Here is a 19,661-nt window from a genome sequence, read left to right as displayed (position 1 = left end):
GAGGGTGGTGGTGTGGGGAGAGAAAGAATCTCCAACAGACTCCCTGCTGTGTTTAAAGCTGGGGCTTCATCCAGTGATGCTGAGATCATGACCTGAATCTAACTTAGAGTCAGTTGAGGGGTGCCTCGGAGGTTCTGTTGTTTAAGCATCTGCCTTTGGCTCAGGTCATGATCGAAGGGTCCTGGGATCAAGTCCCACATTGGGCTCCCTGCTCAGTGAGAAGTCTGCTTCTCCCTCCCCTGCTGCTTGTTCTCTCTCTCTCTCTCCCTGCCTCAAATAAAAAAAAAAGAGACTCAGTTGGGTATCCAGCTGAGTCACTCAGGTGCCCCATCTTTGTTTTTTATGTTCAATCCTTCTGAATTACTTTGTTTTGGACGTGCATCTTACAATTTTCATGGAGTTGGCTTTAACTTTGCATTACAATATGAAAAAATTTTTTAATGATTTAATTACATATATTTTTAAGTAACCTCAAATTCACATCCCCATGATCAAAAGTCACATGCTTACTTGACCAAACCAGCCAGTGCCCCCAATTTTTTATGTTTTATGTGACAGATAGGTTCGGTTTATTTTATATGAGGTTTTTTTTTTTTTAATATAGGGATAGAGATAGATATAGAGGGACTGTATTTTTGTTGCAGTTCCCTTTAACTTAATAAAATAACCCCTTGTTCTCTTTGTCTTTTAGTGTCCATTATTTACTTTAGAAATGGCAGGTTAACCTGCTTTTGTCGTCTTACTCCCTTTCATTTCTTCTACCACCTAATATTAGTAAATATACTTAGTATGTAGCATACAATTAAATATAGTTGTATAATATTTATATTACTTGATTTTCAGTTTTGAATAAAATTCTTGTTACTTTAATTACAGATGCAGTAATAGGCAGAGCTCTAATTCCCATTTGCTGTCTCTACCTACCCTGTCCTGTAGCAGTTAATATATTATCATTTCTGTTTTGTGAGGGGATATAGGATGTATCTTGTGATCTGACATGCTAGTAGCTCTGCTTCTTTGAACCTCAGTTTTGTTTTGTTTTGTTTTAAGATAAGAGAAGTTTGTTTGTTTGTTTTTAAGATTTTATTTATTTGACAGATCACAAGTAGGCAGAGAGGTGGGCGGTGGGGGTGGTGGGGGGTTGGGGGGGAGGGAGCAGGCTCCCCGCTGATCAGAGAGCCTGATGCTGGACTTAATCCCAGGACCCTGAGACCATGACCTGAGCTGATGGCAGAGGCTTAACCCTCTGAGCCACCCAGCACCCCAATATACTGCTCACTTTTAAATCGAAGTCTTATGCAGATACATTTGATGGGAAGATCGCATGTCTGAACCCTGGTTTTAAGGGAAGTTGAGAAAGTGAGTTTTCTGACTTCTAGCTTGAGAAAACCAGCACTGATAAGGAAGAATATCCACAAGTTACTTAATAGCCAGACAAAATGAAACTGCCCAGGGTGCTTAGCAAAAATTACCGTGAATGAGAGGCACCTGAATGGCTCCTACGTGTCTGACTCTTGATTTTTGGCTCAGGTCATGATCTCAGGGTTCTGCACTCAGAGCAGTCTGCTTGTCCCCTTCCTCTGATCCTCCTGCTTGTGCTCGCCCTAGCTCTAAAATAAATAAATAAAATCTTTTTAAAAATTAGGTGAATGATTGAATATGGCAAAAGTTATGGGACACCTGGGTGGCTCAGTTGGTTGGGCGACTGCCTTCGGGCTCAGGTCATGGTCCCAGAGTCCTGGGATCAGGTCCCACATTGGGCTCCCACCTCCATGGGGAGTCTGCTTCACCCTCTGACCTCCCCTCTCATGCTCTCTCTCACTTTGTCTCTCTCTCTCAAAATAAATAAATAAAAATCTTTAAAAAAAAAGTTATAATGTACTGTGTATTCACTTTTTAGTTTTAATAAATTTATCCAAACTGGTTAATCCTGGCATTCCACAAAATACAGCAACCTTTTCTTGTTTACTGATTAAATAGCTTATGTGAGAAATGGTAGATGGTAGAACTACCCTGAAAGGGTAGATCTACCCTTAGTTTTGAAGATACAAAACTGAATAGAAAAAAGCCTTGGAAATGAGACTTATCTTCAGATCCATTAACTGGAAAGATCTACTAACAGTGAGACTGATTTATGTACCCCTGCTGTAAATGGCTCACAAGTCATCATTTATCATTTCTTTCCTCTTCTCATTCCTCTGTAGTCCCTTACAGCAAATGTATACACAGTTGACCCTTGAACAACGCAGGGGTTCCCACGTGGTCAAAAATGCATAATAACTATCCAGTAAGAGCCCACTGTTGACCAAAAGCCTTACCAATAACAGAAACAGTTGCTTAACATATATTTGTATATGTGTTACATAGTTTCTTATGATAAAGTATGCTAGCAAAAAGCAAATATTAAAATAAGAGAAGATATATTTACAGTACTGTACTGTATTTACTGATAGTGTTACGTCCTCTTATTTTTTTATAATTTATTTATAATTTTTTATTTTTTATTTTATTTTTAAAAAGATTTTATCTATTTATTTGACAGAGAGAGAGCCGCAAGCAGGGGGAGCATCAGGCAAAGAGATGAACAGCCTCCCTGCTAATAGGACTTAGTTCCGGGACTCCGGGATCATGACCTGAGCCAGAGGCAGAGGCTTAACTGACTGAGCCACCCAGGCGTCCCCTGTCCTCTGTTCATAAGATGAACCATCTGTCAGTACCTACATCAGTATTGTCTTATATGATACAAAATACTGTAGATGTTATACTTATTACTAATACTAGACATCAAAAATGAAAAGATAATATGGGAAACAGTTTACAAGTATAACAGTTCATGCATTGATAATGAAGAAGCAATGGTATGATTGCTTCATTTTAGCCTAGTTAATCAATACAGTTGTTTCACAGTAGTCTAGCCTATACACTAATGAATGGTTATAAAGTTCTTATGACATACAGCAGTCATATTCATAATAAAGTAGTAGAAACATTGTTATATTTAATACATATATTTTTATCTGAGGTTATACTCGGCTTCTCCAGTTGCAAGGGAGAAAGCCATACCCTACCATAATATAGTTCTTTGAAAGTAAGATAGTAAGAAAGCCAGTACATTATTTTTAAAAATTTTTTAAATTAACATATAATGTGTTATTAGCCCCAGGGGTACAGGTCTGTGAATTGCCAGGTTTACACTTCACAGCACTCACCATAGCACATATCTTCCCCAATGCCCATAACCTAACCACCTTCTCCCTACCCCCTTCCCCCTGGCAATCTTCAGTTTGTTTTGTGAGATTAAGAGTCTCTTTTTTTAAAAATTTTTTTATTTTTTATAAACATATATTTTTATCCCCAGGGGTACAGGTCCGTGAATCGCCAGGTCCACACACCCCACAGCACTCACCAAAGCACACCCCCCCCCATGTCCATAACCCCACCCCCCTTCTCCCAAGCCCCCTCCCCCCAACAACCCTCAGTTTGTTTTGTGAGATTAAGAGTCTCTTATGGTTTGTCTCCCTCCCGAGCCCATCTTGTTTCATTTATTCCTTTCTTACCCACCAGACCCCCCATGTTGCCTCCTAACTTCCTCATATCAGGGAGATCATATGATAATTGTCTTTCTCTGATTGACTTATTTCGCTAAGCATAATACCCTCTAGTTCCATCGCAGATAAACCAATACATTACATTATTAATTTCCTATCAGATGTCACTTACCTTATTCCTATGTAAGGACAGTCCACCCACTTCCCATACTAGTCTTATACATGATGTCCTTCATAATGAATGCTTAGACAATGATGATGACACAAAAACATCTCATGCAAGTCTTTCCATATAGTTACTACATTTTCACACAAAGACACACACACGAGATAAGTTTATTAACTATATGGCATAATGATTATATACTGTTCATTAAGTGGAAGTGGATTATCATAAAGGTCTTCATCCTTACTGTCTTCACATTGAGAAGGAAGAGGAGAGATTGGTTTTGCTTATAAGGGGTGGAAGATGTAGAAGGGGAAATAGAAGTTACTTAGTGTAACTTTACAGAAACAACGTCATTGGGGCACCTGGGTGGCTCAGTGGGTTAAAGCCTCTGCCTTCATTCAGCTCAGGTCATGATCCCAGGGTCCTGGGATCAAGTCCCGCATCGGGCTCTCTGCTCAGCAGGGAGCCTGCTTCCCCCTCTCTCTCTGCCTGTCTCTCTGCCTACTTGTGATCTCTGTCAAGTAAATAAATAAAATCTTTAAAAAAAAAAAAAAAGAATGTCATTATTTCTGTCTGACTTCTTGCTTTTTCATTTTTTAAGAAAATGTTTCTAGGGCACCTTGGGGTCCTGGTGTTGTGATCTCAAGTTCCTGGGGTCTGGCCTGGGGTTGACCTCCCTGCTTGTCAGGGAGTTGGCTTCTCCCTCTTTGTGCTCATGCTTTCTCTCTCTCTCTCTCATATAAATAAATAAAAATCTTAAAAAAAAAAAAAGTCTCTATACATCATCTTCTATCCTTTGCTTTAATTTCAATGCCCATATCATAGATGGGTCCATATGGTAAAAAAGTCAGAAGCAGTCTTGAATTATCCCAGCCCTTCTTCCAGATAGTGTAACGTCAGTTTGTTTTCTGGCACTGCTTCTTCTACATTTCCTTCCATATTATCTGGCACTGGTTTTAGAAGCACTCATCTTCCATTAATTCCTCTGGTGTGGTGTCTGTCATCTCTTGAATTTCTTTTTTTTTTTTTTTTTTTTTTTTTTTTTTAAAGATTTTATTTATTTATTTGACAGAGAGAGATCACAAGTAGGCAGAGAGGCAGGCAGAGAGAGAGAGGAGGAAGCAGGCTCCCTGCTGAGCAGAGAGCCCGATGTGGGACTTGATCCCAGGATCCTGAGATCATGACCTGAGCCGAAGGCAGCGGCCTAACCCACTGAGCCACCCAGGCGCCCCAATCTCTTGAATTTCTTTAAAATTCATATCTTGAAACCCCTCCCCACCACCATCTCCCCCCCCCCCCATCTATAATCTCTTTTGTGATTTTCTTGATTGGCTGTATTTTAAGTTCTGTGAAGTCATGCACAACTTCTGGACACCATTTTCTCCAGCAGGAATTTACTGTTTGGGACTTTTATGGCTTCCATGTTTTTTTCTGTAACAACAGTGGCATCTTCAGTGGAATAATCCTTGTTTTTGAGGTTCTCCTTTTGAGGTCTCCTCCATAGTATTGACAATCCTTTCTATAGTGTACTGTGTATAATGACCCCCTGATCCAGAGGCTGAATTAGAGACATTGTATTTGGGGACAAATAGACCATTTCAGTGCCTTTGCTGTTGAACTCATCCAGTTCTAGGTGGCCAAAGGCATTGTCAAGTAAATATCAAAAGAACTTTGAAAAGCAGTCCATTACTTGCAAGGTACTTCCTGATTTCCCCTGAAGTCATCAATGGTACCAATCAAGTAAAAGCATTCTTGTTGTCCCAGCCTTCTTTTTGTACAATGGAAATACTGTCAGCTAATGCTTATCTTTTCCCTTCAAGGCTTGGGGGTTAGTTTTATAGATAATGGCGGTCCTAATCATAAACCCAACTGCGTTTGCATAAAACAGTGTGTGTTAGTTGATCCCTTCCTACCTTAATCCTGGTGTTTGTTGCTTCTCTTCCTTTCTAATAAATGTCCTTTTGACATTTCCCCCTCCCCAGAATAGGGTACTTTTGTTTGCATTAAAAACTTGTTCAGGGGGCACCTGAGTGGCTCAGTGGATTGGGCCTCTGCCTTCGGCTCAGGTCATGATCTCAGGGTCCTGGGATCAAGCCAGCATCAGGGCTCTCTGCTCAGCAGGGAGCCTACCCCCCCCCTTCCTGCCTCTTTGCCTACTTGTGATCTCTTTCTCTCTGTCAAATAAATAAATAAAAATCTTTTAAAAACAAAAACAAAAACAAAACTTGTTCAGGCAGATAACCTTCCTCTTCAGTGTTTTTCTTGATGGTGTCTAGGCACTGTCTGCTCCTTTGGGTTGTCAGAAGCCACTTTTCCTGTTATCTTGACATTTTTTAGCCAGACCTCTGTAAAAATTACCAGATCATCTTCTGCTGGCTTTTAATTCTCCAGCTTTAGATCCTTCACTTTTTTTTTTTTTTTAAGATTTCATTTATTTATTTGACAGAGATCACAAGTAGGCAGAGAGTCAGACAGAGAGAGAGAGAAGAGGAAGCAGGCTTCCCGTGGAGCAGACAGCCTGATGTGGGGCTCGATCCCAGGACCCTGGGATCTTGACCTGAGCCGAAGGCAGAGGCTTTAACCCACTGAGCCACCCAGGCGCCCCTAGATCCTTCACCTTTTGCTTTAAGTTGTCATATAATCAATCCCTTTGGCTTTTTGTAAACCTTTTTTTAAAACAGACCGTTAAGTCTGTACGTATTCCTTTCTTACAGCAGTCCTAAACCCACACAAAAACTGCATTTTTCTTTTCTTTTTTTTCTTTCTTTCTTTCTTTTTTTTTTTTTTTAAGATTTTACTTATTTGACACAGAGAGAGACCGCGAGAAAGGGGATACAAGCAGGGGGTGTGGTAGAGAAAGAAGCAGGCTTCCCGCCAACCAGGGAGTCTGATCATGACGTGAGCCCAATGGCAGACACTTATACTGAGCCACCCACCCACCCCAAAAACTGCATTTTCAATGTGAGATTAAAAGGTTTTGCACAAAATGGAGCACCTGGGTATCTCAGATGGTTAAGCGTCCCGTTCTTGGTTTTGGCTCAGAGTTGGGAGATTGAGCCCCACATCCATCTCTGCGCTAGGCATGGAGCCTGTTTAAGATTCTGTCTCTGCTGGACTCCTGGGTGGCTTAGCCAGTTAAGCATCTGCCATCGGCTCAGGTCATGACTTCAGGGTCCTGAGATCAAATTCCATAGCAGGTTCCCAGCTGGGAACCTGCCTCTGCCTCTGATTGCCACTCTTCCTGCTTATGTGTGTGTATGCTTGCTCCGGCACACAGGCTCGCTCCTGACATTAAAAAAAAAAAAAAAAAAAAAATCCTCTTCTTCTACTCCAGCTAACTCTTAATAAATAAATTAATTAATTAATAAAAATAAAAACCATTTTGCACCTGCTAATATAGCTATAGTGACAGCTTCATGGATTTCTTTTTATTTTTTTTTTTTACAAAGGTCCTTACACTTACATTTCGAGATTCATTAATCTTGACATGGCAAGCTGCCACTGTTGGAGATGGGAATCTGTGGTCTGTATCAAGCAGTTTAAATTTTCCTTAGAATATCATGACTTTTCTCTGCTTGTGAGCACTTTCAGCATCACTAGTGGCACTTTGTATGGGTCCTGTGGTGTTCTTCAAGGTTTACAATATTGCACTCAACATAATGAAAAATACACAAGATCTGGGAGATACCACTTTTTACTGCAATACCCAGCTTGCCAGAGAGCCAAACTGCTCATGCAGAGATGATTAGCATCACACACAGCTGTAAGTGGATACTTGTAACACTTGAGCTTGCCCCAGTTGCAACAAGAGATGGCTATGAAATCATAATATTACAGCATGTACTACATTTAATTTTATGCAGTTATGACTTAATACATTGTCTTTACGTTTGTTTACATTTCTTTCTGCTAGTGGTGCCATGGAAGGTCTGTAAGTGTGCACCTACGATTTGATAAATTATAACTCTTTCTTTTCAAGTAGGCTCCAAGCCCAGTGTAGAACCAGCGCAGGGCTTCAACTCACGACCCTGAGATCAAGAGTCAGATGGCTTAACTGAATGAGCTACCCAGGCACCCCTAAATTTTAACTTTTTATAGTAGATTTGTATGTCTTTTATGGTAGTAAATGATAAACTAGTATCTACATGTATTTTATTCATTAACAACTGATAATGTTCTTTTTTTTTGTTTCCTAGTCTGTGTGGTTTATCTGTTTTTTCAAATTCTTGCAAATCTCCCAAACTTTGTATTGGGAAAAAATCATATAAGTGGACCTGTGCAGTTCAAAACCATGTTGTTCAAAGTTCAACTGTACTCATTTTGTTTTGAGATGTCATTTGATGTTTAGTTTTTAAATGGAATGGGTAAGGCAAATTGGACCACCTTTTTGGGTCAGTCTTGTAGTTTTTAGCCAAAACCTCATAAAGACCAATGGATAAGCAATATATCTATGTTGGCTTTTCAGATTAACTATGCAGCTTATTTGAAGAATAGCTTCTAACTAGCTGCAGTCTCAAGTAATGCTTTTTGCCATAAAGTCTAAAAAAGATGGGGCACATGGCTGGCTCAGTGAGCAGAGCATGTGATTCTTTTTTCTTTTTTTTTAAGATTTTATTTATTTATTTGACAGACAGAGATCACAAGTAGGCAGAGAGGCAGGCAGAGGGAGAGGAGGAAGCAGGCTCCCTGCCGAGCAGAGAGCCCGATGCGGGGCTCGATTCCGGTCCCTGGGATCATGACCTGAGCCAAAAGCAGAGGCTTTAACCCACTGAGCCACCCTGGGGCCCCGAGCATGCGATTCTTGATCTCTGGATCATGAGTCTGAGCCCCACATTGCGTGTAGAGATTACTTAAAGGAAAAAAAAATTGTTTTCCAAGTTAAAAAGTTGAGTATTGATATCGTTGCTCCAGCTTTATTTTGGTTAGGATTTGCCTGGCGTATCTTTTTCTATCTCTTAACTTCCAACTTTCTAAGTCCTTGTGTTTTAGGGGTATCACTTGTAATCAGCATATAGTTGGATTCTGTTTTTCTGGAAGCTTCTTAGTACATTTACGTTTCCTATGATTACTTATCAATCTGTCTTTTTAACTTCTGTTTTCCTGATTTTTCTGACCTGTTTCCCTTGATAAAATTGAAGTTTTCTTACTTTTACCCCCTTTACTATTTCTAGCCTTCTAATAATTACCCTTGGAATTTTAATGTAAATATGCTTAATTTAACAAAGTCCAAAGTTAACTGTATCTTGATTAGTAGAAAGACTCTAGAACACTTGAACTTTGAACGCCCCTCTTCTGTTATACTTGACCATTATAGCTAGCATTTGGCTTTTATCCTTTTTCAGTCTTGCAAACTAGGTTTTTTTGTTGTTGTATATATATTTTTTATTGCTTAACATTTACTTTCAGATTTGAGACCTTTTTACTGGCATCATTTTCCTTCTTCCCTAAAGCATATGCTTCAGGAATCTGGGACTTTCAGGCCCACAGTAAGAAATACGTTTACTATTGCCACCACTTAAAACTGAAACAAAAGTTTTACAAGATAGTATTTAGCCTTATGTGAAATACACTCTGTATTTTGCTATTTTTCCCCCTTTTCATGCCTGTTTCAATCTACTAAATTAATGCTGTGATCCATTGGTGAGTCACAATCTGTGATTTCAGAAATACTGCTTTAGAAAGGTTCTTTTTAATGAATCTGTTGGTGGTAAAACTCTTCATTTCTTTATTTGTGAAAATAGGTCATTTGTTATACGAATGACATATATTTTCTCTCAGCCCACTGAAGCACACTGTCTTACCTTCTGTTGCTTTTGAAACTGCTGTCAAACTGATTACGGGTGATCTTTTTTTTTCCTGGGTATTTTATTATTTGATGGTCTTTTTTCCCTTTGTAGTCTCACTCAGCGTGTCTAGGTGCATATTGTTTATGTAGCCTGTGTGGTATACTTTGTGCCTCCTGTATCTGGAGTTGTCTTACTAATTTGAAAAAATCCTTTCTATCTTTGGATATTTTTCTCATCTATGCTGTCTGTTCTCTTTTTCTGGGATTCCAGTTATATACGTGTTAATATTCTTATTATATTCTTCATGACTCCTAGACCTCTTTTTCACATTATCTGTTTGCTTGTCTCTGTGCCACATTCTAATAATTTTAGTCTTTACCTCTTTTTGTTTACTACATCTTTTTTAAATTGATATATAATTTACTTACTATAAAACTCACCTTTTTGGGGCGCCTGGGTGACTCAGTGGGTTAAAGCCTCTGCCTTCGGCTCAGGTCATGATCCCAGGGTTCTGGGATCGAGCCCTGCATCGGGCTCTCTGCTCAGCGGGGAGTCTGCTTCCTCCTCTCTCTCTGCCTGCCTCTCTGCCTACTTGTGATCTCTGTCTGTCAAATAAATAAATAAAATCTTAAAACTCACCTTTTTAAAGTATCCATTGGTTTTTAATATATTTTGTAAGTTTGTGCAACCATTGCTACCATCTAATTCCAGAACATTTTCACCTCCCTGCTATGTTTTTTAAATTGTATTTATTTGTTTGTTTGTTTGTTTGTTTGTTTGTTTTTATTAAGTAAGCCCAGCACAGAGCCTAGTGCGGGGCTTGAACTCATGACCCTGAGATCAAGACCTGAGCTGAGATCAAAAAGTTGGACAGATGCTTAACCAACTGAGCCATCCAGGCACTTCCCTGCGCACTCCCCCCCACCCCACCCCCAATTTCTTTTTTGAGCTGTATCTGGTCTGCTTTTTTTAATCCATTGTCTAAGTAGCTGATGAATTTTTTTGTTTATTTTTTACAGTTAGCTTTCTCAATTATAAAAGTCTCATTTTGGTCTTTCTATAGTCTACCTAGGTTTTTGTTGTTGTTTTCTGTTTTGTTTTGTTTTTAAGCAGGCTCCATACCCGACATAGGGCTTCAGTTCGTGATCCTGATATCAAGTCATGCACTCTACCAACTGAGCCACCCAGGCACCCCTAGTATTTTGTTTAAGGATTATATTTTAAGAAATTAAGCAATCTGTACACCCAACACGGGGCTTGAATTCACAAGCCCAAGATTGAGAGTCATGTGCTCTTACCAACTGACCCAGCCAGGTGCCCCTGTAGTTTGCCTAGTTTTTAAAATATGTTTAATGTTTGCTCATTGTTTTAATTCCATTTTATATTTTAAACATTTTATCATTGCTTTGTATTATGTAACAGACTATTCCAGTATCTGAGATTTGGGGTGTCTAAATCTGTTGCTTGTTTCCAATGACTTTCACTTATGGACAGATTAATTTTCTTTCTTTCTTTCTTTCTTTTTTTTTTAAAGAATTAATTTATCTATTCATGAGAGACAGAGAGACAGAAGCAGGAGAACCAGACTCCCCGAGGAGCAGGAAGCCTGATGCAGTACTCGATCCCAGGACCCTAGGATCATGACCTGAGCCAAAGACAGATGCTTAACCATCTGAGCCACCCAGGGTCCCTGTGGATAGATTTATTTTCTCTTCTGTGTGTCTAGTAATCTTTGATTGTAACCCCTGTTTTGTTGATCTTAATCTAGGAAAATGTTAAAGGGAGGATGTTAAACTGGAGGATGCTTTCTGAGAGTGTTTTTTATTTCCTCTGCCAAAATGCAGAGGTCCTTGGCTACTCTCCAGCCCAGTTATAGGTTCTTTTATTTATTAATGAGGCTTCTCTAATCTAGCACCCCCATCTTGCTGAAACACCAGACTCCAGTGTCACCCACATGTCCTAAGAAAAGCCCTTGTGCATCACAGCCCTGATTTCCGTTTCAGATGATAAGTTGCTCTGTTTTGTTTTGTAGTGCTTCTTTTGGGGATTATACTTACTTCTGTGGTTTCTACAATGCAATAAAAATTGTGTTTTTTAGGGTACCTGGGTGGTTCAGTCAGTTAAATGTCTGACTTGTGATCTCAGCTCAGTTGTTGATCTCAGGGTTGTGAGTTCAAGCCCAGCATTGGATGTTACTGGTGCTGGGCATGGATCCTACTTTCAAAAAAAATTGTGGTGTTTATTTCTCATTTGTTTGTTTGTTTGTTTGTTTGCCAGGAGTAGGAATAGGGGATGACTCCATAATGCCAAAAAGCAAAGTAAAAATTAAATTCTTTTGGGGGGCATCTGGGTGACTCAGTTGCTTAAGCATCTCATTCTTGGTTTCTGCTCCGGTCATGATCTCAGGGTCCTGGGATCCAGCCCTGAGTCTTTGGGCTCCTCACTCAGCAGGAAGTCTGCTTCTCTCCCTCTGCCCCTCCCCTTGCTTTGTGTGTGTGTGTGTGTGTGTGTGTGTGTGTGTACATGCACGCTCTCCTAAATATATCTTAAAAAGACTAATTGAAGACAACTAATTTTTTAAGAGTTTATTTATTTGAGAGAGAAGGGGAGGTGAGAAAGAGAACATGAGTAGAGGAAGGGGCAGAAGAGAGGGAGAAGCAAATAGGGAGCAGGATGCAGGGCTTGATCTCCGGACCCTGAGATCATGACCTAATCTGAAGGCAGATGGTTAATGGACTGAGCCACCCAGGTGTCCCTAAAGACAGCTATTAATTTAGATAATACAGTAAGTTTCCTGAAATCCTTTATTATTAATGGCATCCCATACATGATAAACACATGGATTAATTAATAGTATAAGTTTACTAGATAAAATACAGTGTCTACAAAAAAAGAAATATCAGTACAACCACACACAAATCACCCTGCCACATTGCCACTGTGTTCCATCTTTTATTGGTACCGCTAAATAAGCCCCCTTTTCTCTTTTAGGTAAGACTGCCTCTTTATAACATTCATTTAAATTCTACCAACTTAATTTTTTGTTTGTGTTTTGTGGTTTTTATAGGATTATGTTGACAAAGAGAAGGCAATTGCCAAAGCATTGGAAGACCTCAGAGCCAACTTCTACTGTGAACTCTGTGATAAGCAGTATCAGAAACATCAGGAATTTGACAACCATATCAACTCCTATGATCATGCACACAAGCAGGTGAGGAAATGCTTGCTAACAACAACAAAAAAAAACTTTGTTGTTATAACTATTGAATTTTATAAATGAACCCAGAAAACTTTGTGACTATGGTTTCTTATATCTCTAGTCTTTATCTGAGGTCCATCTGGCTTACCTGATTTTATTTTCAGTGACAGAAGTCCCAACAGACCTTCTGAGAATTTATGTAGAGTGAAGAATTGTGAGCTTTATAAATCTTCATAAAGTTTTTGGCTTTGAATGGTTTCTGTATTTGTGTTTAATTTGGTAGTTCAACTGAGGATCACTAGGAGCTTTGTTTCCCTTTCTCCCTCTTTCCGAACATGTTAATCTTTGAACAATTATCCCAGACTCTGGTCACTTCATCCTCTCTCTATATATATTCATGCTTTATTGGCTACTGTTTCCTATCGGTAGTCAGTTTTGTTATTTGGTATGCCTTGGAAGACAGATAAATCTTGAAAAGAAAAACAGAATTAGATGCTATCTTAACTTGAACAACAACAAAAAAAAGCCCTCTGATGCTGCATGTTGAAGAGCTTGCTAAAAAGTGGTTTATACTTTCTTTGCAGTCTTTTCTTTTCTTTCTTTCTTTTTTTCTCTTTCATTGGTTTAGAAAATAAAATTGTACCTAACTAGTTACACACATAAAGAAGGTAGCAGTAATTCCCCAGGGGGGATTTTGGAAGGAAGAAACGAATCTTTAATTTCTTATAGTACAGTTCTGGCTTACTAAAGAATTTTGAGCCATTTGATTTGGGATGATTTTAGTAGAACTTGCTAAGTCTTGGGATGTTTGGTAGTTGTATTTGTTAAACTTGTAAAATTTATGTGCATTGCTGGAATGCTCTCGTAAGTGGATCTGTTGAACCAATGTTTTTTTTGACCTTTGCTTTGTCTTTCAACCAACCATAAGATTTCAGTGCACAGGTAAAGGGCAAGTTTTGATTAAGTTTTACCAGCACAAGGATAGTTTGTAAACTCTTACACTTTTTGCAGTAGTTTCTTCCACATTTAACCACCTAACCAATTTAAGATTCTTCTACTAGTAGAGTTGTATTCAACACATCTTTGAACTTTTTATACACCTTTGGACATTGTTATACTGTCAATTCTGCTTAATTTGAAGAATTAAAAATTACTATATATATGGCCAAGTTATTTTGGCAATTATCTTTTTCAAAGAATCATGTGTCAAGAAAGAAAGAGTTATAACAGCAAATACTGCTTATCCAGTAACTTCTCAACCTTTTCAGTGTATATATAATTCATATTTGGGGGGTTATTTTTTATGGAATTAAGAAGGACATTTAACATCTAAACACATAAATGCTTTTTCGGGCTCTTGAGAATTTCTTCAGTCATGTGATGGGGACATCTGGGTGGCTTAGCAGGTTAAGCCTCTGCCTTCGGCTCAGGCCATGATCTCAGGGTTCTGGGATCAAGCCCCACATCGGGCTCTCTGCTCAGCAGGGAGCCTGCCTCTCTGCCTACTTGTGATCTTTCTGTCTGTCAAATAAATAAATAAAATCTGTTAAAAAAAGAATTAACTGTGATAGGATGCCTGTCTGGCTTAGTTGGTCAAGTATGTGATTCGATCTGATGGCCATGAGTTCCAGCCCCATACTGGACGTAGACATTACTTAAAATTTAAAAAAAAAAAATTGTCTGGGACAAATTAGAAGACTCCAGAAGAAACTTTAGGCACCAAAAGGAATTTTAAAAGGTTACATTTGCAGTTAAAGAGAAGTCTCTTGAGTAAAGTTTCTGTTAGGAAAAAATAAATCAGGGAAATTGTCATTCAGACTTGAACAGTGTTTATATTGCTCTTTAAAGGGAAAAAATTCTATCAAAGCAACAGATTTACAGGTTAAATCTGAGCAGAAGTACAGAACTAGTGAAATTCATACTGACAACATTAATGTGGTGGACGACAGTGTTTTAGTGATGTTGCTTTCAACTTTTGAGAGTAGTAGTAATTGTTGCAGCTCTGGTTCTTTTGAATTCGGCATGTTATTCTCCTCTGCACTTTGGGATGACCCACTTCTCTCTCTGCTTTTCTCTTTTATAGTGGTTTTCCACATGGGGAGATGTTGTCCTCCAAGGAACACTTAACACTGCCTGGAGACATTTTTGATTACCAGTTAGGAGGGTGGTGCTACAGGCATGTAGTAGGTAGAGGCCAGGGGTGCTTCTGAACATCCTACAACACACTAGAAAGTTCCTTGCAACAAAGAATTACCTTGCCCAGAATGTCAATAAATGCTGAGGTTGAGAAACCCTGTTCTGTTAGGATTACTGAAAAACTATCAAATACATATGGTACTGTGCTATCATTTGGCTTTTGCTTGGTACAAACAGATAACTGTCATTTTAACTCCCCAGTTGTATTCTAAACTTTTATAAAATACTCATCTAGATGATCCCAAATATTTATTACTCTGGGTTTGTTTGTTTTTGTTGTTGTTGGTTTTTTTAGATTATCATCAAAATGAAAACACAAAAGTGAGGATATCTTATAGGGAACTCATGGATTATCTTTCCATGAATATAGACATATGTCTGTGATCTTTGGTCTAGGAAGAAGTCTTTAGCTGGTATGATTAATGAATGTATGTGAGCTTATTTCTTCACCATGATCAAAAGCCCCTTCCTAGGTATTAAAAAAAGAACAGCAATAGTATGAGTTTATTATTCTGTTTGCTCTTGGAGTGTTCTTTATTTGGTTGAAATGTAAGCTTTTTCATCTTTCTTTATACTGCTTTCTTAGTGCAAATAGTAGAATCTTGAAACAGTGCTATAGATATATAAACCAGAAAATGCACAGTACTAAATTTTTTATAGTTCTACTCTTCCCTGTACTTAGAATTTCTAAGGAGCCTTTAATCCCCTTGGTACAACACAGCCAAATAATCCCTAAGAGGAGGGGCGTCCTCTTTTTCATTCCTCTTTGATGGACATGAACTTACCATACAAATGGACCTACCATTTTCCACATTCATGCTCTAAAATCATAAAGACGCCCTGTCTTGTCTTCCAGGAAGGCACACAGGATTATTATGAATCTGAGATAATGGGTAAGTACATTCAACCCTATATGAGTAATCCCTAGTTTGCATCTTCCGCCAAATTTTCACCATTAAAAATTTCCAGAGAAATAATCTATCATGTTAGTGGTAAACTACTAGTGTAGACAGGATCCTGAACATACCCTTATCTTCATGAAGCACAAATAATCTCTCAGAAGAAAGCTACACGGCCACTCTCATGTGTGGTGATTTGGGAGGAGGGGGGTTGTTATATGCTGCTCACTACTCTAGTTTTTCTCAAATTTTCTAAGATTTTTATGAAGAAAGTCATTAACCCACAAATTTTAAGACCCAGCTGGATCTGCAAAGATGAAAAAGCTCATGAGACATTTTGGCTCTTGTCAGCTGTTTAACCCTCACTTTAAGGTAATAATTTCAGTACATTTTGAAGGGAAGGCCCTTCCATTCCTCAAGAGATAGCCCAGTTTGTGATTCCTTTTTATATAACTCAGTCCTGATATGCCTCAGTGCTTAATGAATATTAGTATCTATCTTCTGTACCTCTTGGCTTAATTATGGTACAGTCAAAATTACTCTGAAACTACACATTCTTCTTTCTCTACCTCCTCGCCTCTTTCATTATTTTGTATATCTAAAAGCATGTCTCCTAGTGGATATGACCATGGAAACAATTTTCTTAAGTTTTCATAGGGCCTAAATTTCAGACTGTAAAGAACATTCTCTTTCTTGAAAGTGGCATTTGTAGCAACACAGTTATAGTACCTTATTTCTAACACTGTTTTTTGTTGTTATTTTTGTTTTGCTTTCTTTGGTACCTTGTTACCTAGTCAGGGTTCTCCCAGTCTTACTCTCTTTTATTTGTGGCACTAAGGGTCCTCCTCACCGGCTTCCAGTACATAAGCCAGAGATCACAGTTGTCCCATAGATGTATCATGTCTGGCCTTTGCAGTATTAGATTTTTTTCCCTTTAATTTTGGTTGGTTCCCAGCTTTTAAGATGAGATTTTACATAATTCAAACTTACCTTGAAAAATTGAAATAATCTAAGAACACTGGGCCTTCATTTTAATACAACAATTTGTTAAAGCTGAGTAGTTGTTATCTCTTCAGACAGGCACATGCTAACGTTCTGTTATCTGTGGTTCCACATAATCTTTGCCCTTATGTCAAGTTGTATGACTCATAACTGTCACATCCCTCTAGACATTTGGGTTTGTGACCCAGGCCTGTACCTTCATTTTCTCTCCACACAGGCTTCTACCCACAGCATTCTAATTGACACTGGGAAAGTAGCACATTGAAAAGCTGCCTCCTTCCTCTTTAAGGGGCCAACTTTGCAGTTTGAGAACTGCCTGAGGTAGTCTGATCCAGTTATCAAAATCTGGTACAGTAAAGCAGCTTTGAGAAATTCTTTTTGCTTGCATAAAAAAAACTGTGTCTTGGTCAGAGGAGAGAATCCTTTCAGCCTGCCTCTTCTTTCTGCTAACATCGGTTCAGTATGAGACTTCTTTTACGTTTTTTTTGAAAACATTGAAATCTCATTTAGTACCATGTCTGTTTCAACTGTATAAGTAGCTGTTTTATGAGCTTTAAATAGCTGAACTAAAACAGAGTAAGCCTGTAGCAGCCATCAGTGACTTCTCTACAAAATGGAATCTACTACTGCATAATTTAGTTAACTTTGTCTAAACTGTTAAAATTACTTTTTGACAGCATTGCTTACTTTTAGTTGACTGTGACAATATCAAGTAATATGTATTACTAAGGAACAGAGATTTTAGAGTTTTCCTCATTATTCAAAAATGAAATAGGTTCTCAATTGAAATAAGGTCTGAGAAATTCCTTGGTGATGGAAGTAATAATCATTTTTGGACTTCACATGGCCTTCATTCAAGTTTGGAGTCCCTTTCCACTTGAAGATTCACTGTTTATTGGTTGCATTTTGCCTCTCAAGATCTTTACTGCATTTGATCCTTTGTATGCTTGGTACATAGGGCATCAGGATAGTAAGCATATCAAAACCAATTGGACCTCTGGCAAGCCACTGTAGATTTGAGGAAATTCAGACTGAGTTCTCTTTTTTTGGTGCTACTTTGATATTCAGGGCAAGGGAAACATGAAAGTAAATTTTTAAAAGGCAATTTAAAAAAAAGTAAAATTGAAAAATAATTCTGGGGCTAAAATTAAAAAGAAAATGAATCCTTCTAAAAGAAATGAAACCACAGGGGCCCCTAGCTAGATCAGTTGGTGGAGCATACGACTCTTGATCTTGAGGTTGTGAATTTGAGCTTCACATTGGGCATTGAGCTTATTTTTAAAATAACTTAAGAAGTGAAACCATCAAGACTAGATACCAATGAAGATATTCTACACATACCTGTATTTCATGTGTTTATGAAATGTTTATCCTTAGAAAACCATAAATTGATAATTGTAAAGTCATGAAATAGATTAGGAAAACCATGAAGTATTTATGAATCCTAACGCTTCATAAATGTTGACTTAAATAGCATATGTTACTTCTGAAGAGATTATGCTTACAGAAGCAAAGCAAGTGTGAAAAGAGGAATGCATCTAAGAATCTGAGCATATTATAGTTTTATTTTATTAACCTGTAGCAGGGAGATGAAAGTTTGTACCACTGTGTATGTTATTTTTCTTTGGGACTATTTTGCTTAGTGTAAGAGAATTGACATCATTTGGCTAGTCTTCCAAAACCTGGGCGTGTTTTGAGCCTTTTCACTTGTTGAATCTTACATGCTGACTACCACAGCTTTTCTTGGTGGTAGACTTCTTACATCCAGCTATCACAATCTAGTTAACCTTGGAAAACTGTTTCTCTTTAGGGAAACTGTCTGCTTTTGTGAGCAGACAGGGATGACCCTAAACAGACCCTTTGGGAACTTAGTTTGCTAGTAAACCCTATATTTTCTTAGGAATTTCTAACTCCGTTCTTTTTTTTTTTTTTTAAGATTTTATTTATTTGACATAGAGAGTTCACAAGTAGGTAGAGGCAGGCAGAGAGAGAGGGGGAAGCAGGCTCCCTGCTGAGCAGAGAGCACTATGTGGGGCTCGATCCCAGGACCCTGAGATCATGACCTGAGCCGAAGGCAGAGGCTTTAACCCACTGAGCCACCCAGGCACCCCTCTAACTCCGTTCTTGATCTTGGCACACTTTCCCAGTATGAATAAAAATGATTCTACCCTATTTATGTTCTATACTTTTCAGCCTGTTTTCTGCCCCTGTACGTTTGTATTTATCAGAGTCGTGCAGTGTGGTGGAGATTCTTGCATGAGGGCTGTATGTTCTATTGTAGTCTGAAAAGGTAAAGCAGCATAAGAAACAATGATAAGTCTGTGAGTGACAGTGCTGAAAAGAGCTCTGAACTGAGATGCTGCTGTTCTGTTTGCTGTTCTTAGGAATTGTGCTCCTTTAAATTCTACAGTGAAAGCATACCTTTGCCTCCAGTTATGATCTGGAAGGCTGTGTAGATGTATATGGATATATATAATATATATCTATATATAGATACATTTTTTTAAAGGTTTTTTTTTTTTAATCTACTTGAGAGATCATGCGCATGGGGTGGGGGGTGGGGGCAGAAGGAGAATAAGAGAGAGAACCTCAAGGAGACTCCACACTGAGCACCAAGTCTGACATGGGGCTTAGTCCCATGACCCTGAGATCATGACCTGAGCCAAAATCAAGAGTTGGACATCCAACCTACTGAGCCACCCAGGTACCCCATATATAGTAATATTTAAAACTCATTATCCGCAAAACCACAATGGCATACCATTTCACACCCATTAGGATAGTCAGAATTAAAAGACACAGTAACATATGTTGGAGAGGATATGAAAAAACTGGAACACTCCTACATTGCTAGTGGAGTTG

The 19,661-nt window shown here is 38.5% G+C and overlaps 1 protein-coding gene across 5 annotated transcripts in view; it reads left to right on the top strand.

The window, feature by feature from the left end:
• The window catches only part of GPATCH8 (G-patch domain containing 8), a 111,487-nt gene that overhangs the window by 73,874 nt on the left and 17,952 nt on the right, over window positions 1-19,661 (top strand). For 4 of the 5 annotated variants that reach the window (XM_032322816.1, XM_032322820.1, XM_032322818.1 and 1 more), the window contains 2 exons: window positions 12,571-12,714; window positions 15,755-15,791. In XM_032322816.1, coding sequence (XP_032178707.1) covers window positions 12,571-12,714; window positions 15,755-15,791 — 181 coding nt within the window. The remainder of the gene's footprint in view (window positions 1-12,570; window positions 12,715-15,754; window positions 15,792-19,661) is intronic. The other variant, XM_032322817.1, reaches the window with a different exon arrangement.

Source organism: Mustela erminea, chromosome 18 (assembly GCF_009829155.1).
Source record: "Mustela erminea isolate mMusErm1 chromosome 18, mMusErm1.Pri, whole genome shotgun sequence".
Classification (NCBI taxonomy): Eukaryota; Metazoa; Chordata; class Mammalia; order Carnivora; family Mustelidae; genus Mustela; species Mustela erminea.
Note: the sequence above shows the minus strand (reverse complement) of the source record. Positions and strands in the feature narration are given on the sequence as shown.